At 30.4% G+C, this 10,636-nt stretch overlaps 1 protein-coding gene across 1 annotated transcript in view; it reads left to right on the plus strand.

Annotated features, from left to right (window-relative positions):
• Positions 1 to 10,636, plus strand: part of LOC106683408 (eukaryotic translation initiation factor 2 alpha kinase Gcn2) — a 73,414-nt gene that overhangs the window by 22,818 nt on the left and 39,960 nt on the right. Inside the window, exons 3-8 of the mRNA XM_067050844.1 lie at positions 2,229 to 2,364; positions 5,674 to 5,802; positions 5,999 to 6,120; positions 6,973 to 7,039; positions 7,115 to 7,234; positions 8,356 to 8,568. Coding sequence (XP_066906945.1) covers positions 2,229 to 2,364; positions 5,674 to 5,802; positions 5,999 to 6,120; positions 6,973 to 7,039; positions 7,115 to 7,234; positions 8,356 to 8,568 — 787 coding nt within the window. The remainder of the gene's footprint in view (positions 1 to 2,228; positions 2,365 to 5,673; positions 5,803 to 5,998; positions 6,121 to 6,972; positions 7,040 to 7,114; positions 7,235 to 8,355; positions 8,569 to 10,636) is intronic.

Below are 10,636 nucleotides of genomic sequence, written 5' to 3' on the forward strand. Positions count from 1 at the left end.
ATATTAATTGTAAAATAATAATGTGTGGGAAAAAAATGTTATCTTTCTATTATATGTATCATATCAAAAAAATGTAATTTATAAATTTGTATATGTCCAGTCACGGATTGATCAGTATGCTGTGTAATGTAGCAACCCGATGTATTTGGGCAGCATGATTGAATAAATTTCTTTCTCTGTGTGCAGTAACGTTGGATTTGGAGATAAAATCTTGAAGAGTTATGATTTTTTCCGTGAACAACAGACTTAAGACAAAAAAAATCCTCCAAAAAATTAAGTTAAAAAATTTCTATTTTTTTATTGAAATATTTAATCTCATCCAATACAACCGGGAACATTTTTTTGTTATTCTACACAATCAATCAAATCGATTGGTAACTAGCCTTGAAATTCATTAAGAGCAAAGGCAGAAAACAATAATACAAACAATTTCTAGAATTACATAAAATAACTTTTTTATCGGCGCCTTGGGCCCACTGTGAGGAACGCTCGGATTGGAAAACATTTTTGAATGAAGAATTACCATACAAAAAAAATTGGGGAACATCGTGGCCCCCTTACTGCCCAATATTTATTTGTTGGCTGTTCTATAACATTGCTAACTGAACATAAACAAGTGAATGCAGCTCAAGCGCCCTTTTATTTTTGCCTAAAAACCAACATTAAAAGGGTCGGGCACTAATTCATGGCAACTTGTACCAGCTAATCCAAATAACACATCGACACATTGGCGCATGCTCGAATTTGCCGTTGTTAGGCAAACGTGTAGAGGTACTTTTAAAAGAATGACGAAAACTGACTCCCTCTTCTACTATATCTAGCAGGATTACGGTATATAGTAGGAAGGCACAGTCAGAGTTGGGCAAAGTTAGCTATAGTTAAAACTAATAGCTAAAATTGTCATGAATACGATATTTATTTATCAATGGTTCATTCATGAATAAGGGTCGTATCCATGGCAATTTTAACTATTAGTTTCAACTACAGCTAATTTTTGGCCATCTCCAATACTCTTTTTAAAAAATACTGGAAGATATTGATTGACCGTGTGTAAAGATGAAAGGAATATGGTCGGGGTGCGGTCAAAAAAACTCAAATAGTAGAATATACTATAAAATGACTAATTCCCTAATCTACCATCAATTGTGGGATAATAAACACAATAAAATAATGGTGAACTGTCACCTTTCTTATAATAAAGCGGAGGTTCTATGTGACAGATATATGTCGAGGAAATTGTCACGCATACGCAGATAGTTGATAATGCCGCCGATCAACAATCAAGTCCTGATATTACGATGTTACTGGTTGCGACACTGTGAAATGTCCACTTATGAAATTAATGTAATTTGCTATCGAAATGGTGGAAACCAGTTTTAAAAATTCAGATAACTCCTTCCTTTCTTGAATAATATTACAATTAGTAAAAATTGGTTCAAAGTATGAAATATTATCAGTTTTGTTTATTTGTTTTTTGTTTTTATTCTCGTGAAAAAAATTACGGACTTCACTGTTCTACGGTCATAATTGATGGATATAGGTTTCAACTTTTAGTTTTCTTGGTATTCATTAGATGAGCCTATAGATATTTTATATGTTTGAAAAGCTAAATGTGGCCAGAACTTCAGGATAAAATAACAGTTGTGTTTTTATGTCTCTTCCAGTATCTTTGAAAGACTTAAAGTAAGCTGGCCTACTTTCAAATATACTTAAGTTGAGCAAATGTTTTTCAATTGAAAATTTACATCTTTAAATACATAACATAAACAAAAACAGTTAACAAACACGTTGACTGCAGCCTACGGTAGAGCTCATAGTTTCTTTATCGCGTTATTGCTTGGGACACTTCCGAGATCACTTATCGTTGGCGCTAATTTGTTTGTTTGCCGTTTGCCAGAATATTATAGGATTGATTTAACTTTTTTTTTACGCCAAAATTATTAAAAGTACTTTCACGGTCAATATGCTTAGCAATATAACTTAATAGATTATAATAATTATTAATATCACACCTGTGCTTATTATTTGTATGTACCAATTTCAAAGGCTTGATTAAAATATGTATCAAAATTGATTTATCACCTTACTAATAGTATTCATTATTATGATTTACCCTAACAAATCTTATAAATTCCTCAGCATAAAATATATGTACTAATTATGTTTTCTTATATAATTTTCATGTATTTTTGTTCTGGTGTTTATTTTATGTAAATGCAATTCTACAGATTGCCACTCATATGTCTTGAGAATTGGAAAAAAATATCCAATGAAAAAATCTGTCAGCTTGATAGAGAACTTGCCTTATTATCGGAACAACTTCAAGGAGAAGTTATGATTTTTGAGCTTTCTCAGCATATTGAGGTAAGATTGTATATTATACAGACCTTTATAGGTACAAAGTTTTATTTTTTAATATTTGTCATATTGTAGCAGCGACGGATGTGAAGAGTATTGTCCCTTCTCCACCCATTGATCGGGGATGTTTACAATGTTGCTTTGTTTAACTAGTTTTATTTCTCTAACTATCTTGAACAGAAATAAAATGGAACATATTTTTGTTGAAATATAAATGAGGTATGTAGAATCATGAACTGCTTAAGGATAACTAATGGATTTTTTGTGTAATTTGGGACATACAGTGTTTTAAGAATAGGTGTGATTAATGGGTTGGCAATTGGGGCAGAGTAAGAGGTAATAATGGAGGGAATTAAAAAGGTGCTTAGAACCAAAGATGATGGCCTTTGTGTTTCACCATGAGCCTCAGATCATTGTTTGCTGCCCAAGAATTGTACTATGCACTTCTTTGTGGAGCCCTTAGATCGTCTCTACTATTTCGGTATGTTGAAAGGATTGATAAATTTGGAGGTCATAAGTATATCAGTAGTATTGTGAGTGGAAATGGAATCAAGAAGGTTGTTAATATTTACAGAAAAAAGGATTGTTGAGAACAATGAACACCACATATTAGTAGAAGTTGAGTTATAAGGTTTACTGAGAATGAATTTGGTTAGGAGGAAGGAAAATTTCCTTTCAGATTGATTGAGTGGGATATCGAGACCGGAAGCAGACTGGAGAGAATTGAGGAGAGCTTTTTAGCCAGTAAGGATATTAAGCTGTGAATGGACAAGTCTTTTGAGTAGTTTTATAGATTGGAGATATGGGGATAGGTGTAAATAGAAACCAGGGAGGGAACCGGCACTTTATTACATTACTGACTGAGACATTTTTCAAGCTGTTGAAAATATGGAATTTTTGTGGAAATGTGCTAAAGAAATGAGAAAAGATGACTGGGATACATATTTCAATTATTTTAACAGGAATCAAGACCCTAGTCATCAATTCTGGATTTGAGAGCAACAAAGAGTAATTCTTCTATGGAAAAGTTCGTGAAATACTAATTTTTTATTGCATATTTTATAATATATTATATTGATCTTTTCTGCTTGTTTTGTTTGCATACATTTTTAAGCAACTGATGAAATATCTTTACAAATTATTATACTGAGATGCTACTAACCAAATTTCATTTTGTATTTTCTAATAAATTCATATAATTGCATATTTGGATGATTTCAATAAAGTAAATAATTATATATATATATATAAAATTTTGAATTGCAACATTGAAGATAATATTCCAGATTAATTACAATCAGTTCAAACTTCTAATCTATTACAAACGACTGATCAACATGACTATAATAAGGCCTATCTGGACTGACGAATTTCAGCTTTGAGGCTCCACTAAACCTTCGTATTCCTCTTGTATGCAATCCTTACAATCCAAAATCCATCTTGAACTCCTCTATGCTCCTTACTTTTTCACAAATAAAATCATCCATAAAGACCCTAATCTTCCATATGTAACCGATCTAGCCCAGGCCAGATATCAATCCTTCCATTATAAACTTCCTAACCACCCAAACCCACAAGTTTCTAAGCTTGCTTCCTCTTCTATTCCTGACATCCTCTATTGCGCTTGAAAAGAAGATAGCCTCCAGACTTTCTAATGTAGAAATGTTATTAGAGTGCTATCATTATGTAGTTTCTCTACAAGTCTGTATCATACCATTATAAACAAATATCAAATTTACTAGATGTATTTTTATGTAAATGTCAATAAATAAATAATAAAAAAAATTGGCTCATTTCTAATGAACAAAATAATAAAAAACAAACAAACGAATGCTGCCTTCAATAATTGAATGTTTAGAGTATGGATTTTAGTACGCTGCTTACTTTCTTTAAAACTTCATAAGTACATTGTTTTCTTCAGAGTTGATATCTTGGATCAAGACATTGGATTTAAATCCTAAATTTGATTCAGAGCTGTGTATTCAGAATGCATAGTTGTTTTCTTCCTTTCTCTCTTAACTAAATGTTACAAAAACATGTTATTTGGGGATAATTCCCCTTATTTCCTCTTCTTCCAAGCATAGCTTCCATTCTATGACTGCTTAAAGTAATGTTTGATTCTATTGCAAGAAAAGTAGTCTGTTTATACAAGAACTTAGATGAGCATTGTTCTCATTTTCAATTTGCCTATAACTCAGAATAGTGTTTTTAGTGTGTTGTTCTGAATTCACAAATTTTATATTGAACCAATGTGAGGTGAGGGTTGAGACTATCACCATGTTTGATCCTCCTGTTTTAGTTGGAACTTTTAGACTCTTTTTCCATTGATCATTGTTTTATAAGATGACTTTATTGCTTGAACAAGGTGTCATGGATTATCCTTTGCATTCAGTGTGTTCCTTAATTCTTCCCAAGGTATAAAATTAAAATAAAATTAAAATTTGTGTATTCAAAATGGTATGGTGGACATGTCTGTCTTGTTGCTATTAGTGAGAGAATAAATAAGACATTTGTACTATTGTACTGCCAATGCTGTCTTCCAATTATATTGAGGTAAGGATTATTATTGGAGAACTTTATTAATGCTTGCCTGCTTGGCTCTTAGTGGTATTGTAGGCTCTAATAAAAAAACAAAAACAGGTTATAGACAGCAGTGTAGTTAATCAAATGTTCCAGGCAGGCCAAAATAAAATAATTATATATCAGATACAAGTTCAAAAACCACTATTAATTTTAATCAAAGTTTAATATCAATTATTATTATCATTTTAAGGCATCTGACTAGCAAAATAATTATTAATTATTAGTATAATATTTTGCTATCAAACATTTTCATGAGATAAGGGACCATATGATGAGTGCTAGCCTTATAAAGTAATGATCAATGGAAAAAGAGTCTAAAAGTTTCAACTAAAATAAGGGGATCAAACATGATGATAGTCTCAACCCTCAATTATACATTGGTTTCATATAAAATTTAGGAATTCAGAACAACACACTAAAATTCAACAACACACCATTCTAAGTTGTAGGCAAATTGAATATGAGAACAATGTTTATCTAAGTACTTTTCATAAAGTGTGGTAAGTGCTAGGGAGGGCAAGTGCTACATCTGGAAATGCCTGTCTACTGTGCCCATTGTTATAAATGCTGTTAGATTTTGAAAAATGTTTGTTTTTTTTATCTTGTGAATAATCTACATTTTGAATTTATGCAATTAAAAACCAACAACACTGTTTTATGAATAATTATAATGTTTTTCATATGTTAAACTGAGTTTTCAAATTTTATTCCAAACAATTTCTTTTGTTTTAGAAATATTTGCATACTTATAACCAGCCTGAATTTGAATCATTTTATGAAGAAATGGTCAAGAGGCAAGAGGATCAGCGGGAAAAGGAATTGAAGGAGTTAAAGATTAAAAAAGCTGAAGAAGATAAAAAGGTACAAGTTTTTGTTTTTAACCTTTATTTGAAACAAGCTGAAATAATTCTTTTTTGTAATTTCTGAATATCTGAACATGATGAAATTTCACTTTTAATGTAAAATAAAACAAAAAACCAAAATATCCTTTAATATTTTTTTTAATTTAAAGCTGGATAATCTTAATGTTTGTTTATCTCAAGTATTTGTATTTTAGCGTGAAGAAATGCGATTGGAAATTCAGGTTAAGGAGCAAGCAGTTAAAAAGGCATTACGTCGTAGACAGAATTCCATTCAGAGCCTTGAAGGTGAAACAGAAAGTCCAACAATAGAAGAAAGGTATTTATTTATTTCTGATTTTAAAACAGTAACTGAACTAGTAAACTAATTGACTCCCATGGCTGAGAGCATTGGAGTAAGAGTGTCAGAATGCCTGGTTTGTATTGGTATGGGTTTGTTGTCTATCTGGATTAGTAAATATTTATTTTCTGATGGTCCTGGTCATTTCTGATCTGTTAGATTTATTATTATAAATTTATTGATCCCCAAGATTCATCATCATAAATTTAGTAGTTTAAAGGATTTAATATTTAACATTCATTATTTATATAATTATGAATTCAGGGGGCTGAGAGTTTGGGTGACTAATCCACTTGCTATTCATTATTTTAATTTCAATATTTCATATTGGAAGATAAATAGTTGATTGTAAGTAATTGATTGTAGCAGGATTGTGGCAGTTAATAAAGATACATATAAAAAATTTAATGATTACTAGTGTTACATCCCACTTTGTTGGGCTTCATCACAGCTAAATAAAAATAAGATAAAAACATTGTAAAATATGACAAAACAATTGAAATTGAAATATAAAGGGTTTAAAAATGTATTTATATATATATAAAGAGACAAATGAAGTAAGTTAAGAAAATATAAATATATATGAATAGAAAACTGATTAATAATAGATACAGTAGCGATAGAATTGGAAATGTAGAATGAATAGTAAAAATAGAAGTAGAAATAAATACGGTAAATTAAAATAAAGAGTGGTGAAATAAATTTGGTATATGTATGGTGCAATAACAGATTTAAAGAGGAATGTGATTTTAGTTTATGTCAGTTCAGTTGGTTAGTAACTTATAAGTGGGTATTACCTATTTGATTGATCACAATGTTTTATTTTTGTAGGATTGAAACTCTTTATGGTAGAAGTGATGAAACAATTATTTCATATGATTCTGGTAAAATAGAAGAAGTAAGTATTGATTTTGAATAATATAAGAATGCTTGCATATTATTTTAGTTTATATTACTTTTTATTGCTATTCAGGGGCCCATCAGAGAAGAATACAAACCATGGAAAGTTAGTGAGAAAGGCCAATCAAGATTTGAAAATGAATTTGAACACATCAAGTGGTTAGGCAAAGGTGCATTTGGTGATGTTATTAAAGTAAGATTTTTATTTTTAATAATAAAATACAGGAATGAAAACAATTGGAATTACTTTGTAAAATAATGTAATATTTATTATTTTATAAGCTGTTTCATAGGATCCTCATTTTTTTAACTTCTAGATCTATTTATTCAGTGTTTCATTTATATTTTTGTTTTTGTGGCAAATTAAAATGTTTCTAGATGATGTGATGGCGGAGCGAGTTAGGGCGAGTCCCAGAGCCTGGTTTAGAACACTTTAGGTTCAATTTTCCTCTGGGGTCAGTCATATTTATTTTGCAGCTGTCCTGAAAAATTAACCTTGATATTTCCTGTTTGTGGCTGTATGAGACTTCAACGGAAGTATTGGGCGGAAAATAAATAAAAATGTTTTAGTAAATAGAGATTAAAACTAGTTGAAAAAGTAAAAGGATTAAGTTAATTTAAACATAGAATACTATGTAAAAAAAAAAATTTACTGGTTAAAAAATTGATGGAAGCTTAGTAATTTCTAAGCAAGAAAGTCATGGACAAGTATTGGGAGGTGATAATAGATTGATCCAAAAGGAAAACCCAGTAGCCTGGTTCACAGAACATAATAAATGTACCACTTGTCCAAACAAGCGTGGGTACTACAGCTCTTTTGATATCTGGCTTGGGTTAATCAAACAGTTTTGTAAATTTCTTCCAAAAAGATAGTGTATATTTCCATTACTTGACTACGACATTTTCAAAAGTGTCTTCTGAGAAACTTACTGAAGGTATCTTTTTGGGGCCACAGAGAATACATTCAGTGGAAGATAATTTGCTTGAAAGTACAGTGACATTACTCACAATCCTTAAATCAAACTAAAATAATAATATTTCCAGTTTAAAAAATGAAATTGTTGTTTAAAAACTACAAAAGTGATTTGGATAAAAAAGTTACATGATATAGATAAACTGAAATTAGTATCAAAAATTCTTTTAAGATGATCTTTCTCTAGAGAACAACATTTCAAAAATTTAAAATTTTGCATTGTGTTGAAACTTAACATTTATGTGTTTCCTATTGAATTAATATTATTTTTTTTTAACATGACAAAGCTGAAACTAACTATTTTTTCTGGGCCTAGTAGTTATTATAATTTTGCTTTTCAGGTGAGAAATAAATTGGATGATGGATTATATGCTATTAAAAGAATAGAATTAAATCCTTCCGAGAAGCAGTTAAACAAGAAAATTACTCGAGAGGTGAAATTATTGTCTAGGTTAAACCACGAAAATGTTGTAAGGTATTATAATTCATGGATAGAAAGCTCTGATTGCAGTTCGACTGAAGAAAAAAATGAAAATCCTATGATAAAAGCTAAGGTATCGTATTGATTGAAATTTTATTTTACTACCATTAATTTTTAAAGAATCATAATGCATACTTTCACAATTACCGAGCACATGATTAAATATAAGTCATAACCTCTCCCATGAAGAAGCCCTTTTTTTTATTATTTCTTTACATATAGATTTAAAATTAATAGTTAATTAGATAATAGAAACTTTTCTATTTAGATTGAATGTTTTGTCAAAAATATGTAAGGTTAAAAATGGGAAATGTAAGATTTTACAAAATTATACTTGAGTGTGTGTTCTTCACAGATAAATCAAAACATTGTTATCCAAAACATTTACCCTCATTTTTTATACATTTTTCCCATTGTGTTACTAATTTTTGAATCCCAGAACTAAAAAATTCAGGGTTTTGTGAAGAAATAAAGTCAGAAAATGCATTTTTGACCTGAGAATCATTTACAAAAATTTTACTTTTAAGGAAGTTGTCCAAATTTTTGAACAGATAGTGATCTGTTGATGAACTGAATTATTTATACGTATAAATTAATTATTCCTGCCATTAACCACCACATATAAACCAGTTTTGAGAAAAGATTCGTTATTTGCCTAGTAAGCAGTGAAATGCAGGTTTCATAATGCTTCTGCTGCTGCTCTCATTAAGTTTATGAGGTACCCATAGATCTACCTTTTTACTTTATCAATGGTCTTTTAGTATCGAGAAACTGTCAATACACTTGTATTTAGTTGTGCTGCAAGTCCTTTAAGTGTTTAGTAAGGGTTCTCTTCTACAGTAAGCCTAAATTCATCATTGTCAATTGCTGGTAGAGGTCTTCCTCTGGGTTGGTTATCCAAATCTGTGTCACCAGTCAAAAATTCTCAAACCACTAGCAAATGGTCCGTTCATGACAACACCCTTCCCCGAATGCCGTGATAATGTTTCTTGCAGCTTGGGCTGCCAAATGTTCAAGTTTAAACTCATAAAAAAAAATTACTCAAAAATCATGTGCTTCCATGGTCATATTTGAAGGCATACTAAAAAATGTGATATCAGTTGAAAAGATAGTAAATAATATTAAAAAAAAAAATGATTAATAACGGCTAATTATAATCTGTTAACATAAATGTAATAAAAAGCAAAGGTCCACTAATCCCACTTTGAATTTCTGAAATAATAACTATAATAACTAAGATTGACTAACAATGTTGTCATTACAGAAAAAATAAAAGAATACTAATAAGATAATCAGTCTTGCACTAAAGTGTAAATGTCTGAGGGGTAGATCCAGAGAGGATTGGGTTTGGTCTAATCTCACAGGGTGAGGTTTCGGTGAGGAGTGAAGGGAGGTATGAAAATAAAGACTTTTATTACTAGGATCAAATCTCCGTGTTCATTAGATCTTATTATTATCAGATCAGTAGTTCCCGAGCAGTGGTTTCCAGACCACAGGGGGGCTGCGGAAGCCTCTAACAACAAATATTTCTATGAGGATTTATATTATAACTATTTCAATAATTATCATTCCTGATGTTTAGGTGTTTACTGAAAGGTTTTAAAATATAAATACACAATATAAGTTGCCAAAAAAAAGGTTCTTTGTAGTAATCTAATTTTCAAATATTTTCCAATGGGAATTTCCCTTTACCTCAAGTCAGGTCGTGAGTGAGTTAATTTCCCACTCTAGGAAAGGTTCAATGTCCGGCTTAGTGATCTACAGACTGCTATGGGTTGTGAAGCACTGTTATAGATCCAGAGTACCTATGAGGTCAAAGATAAAAGCTACGTAATGTTGATTTAATATATATTTTATACCATATTAAGTTTACATGTGTAAGAAAGTATCTGTTAACTGTAATTTTGTAGGGTAGTGTTCAAATTTTGAAATATAAAATGTTGGTGAACACAACTTCCTTTTATTATTCTTTATTAATTTTATTACTATTATGTCATCATAATTTTAAATTCTATCATAATTAAAAACTCTCTCAGTTATTCAGCTATTTCATTTTACTTGAAGAAGTTTGTCGGGGGGTGCGGTCAGCAAAGAACAACATAAATAAACAAAACAATATTTATTTATTTTATGCCAATTGT

Source organism: Halyomorpha halys, unplaced genomic scaffold, assembly GCF_000696795.3.
Source record: "Halyomorpha halys isolate HHAL.00 unplaced genomic scaffold, Hhal_1.1 Scaffold481.1, whole genome shotgun sequence".
NCBI lineage: Eukaryota > Metazoa > Arthropoda > Insecta > Hemiptera > Pentatomidae > Halyomorpha > Halyomorpha halys.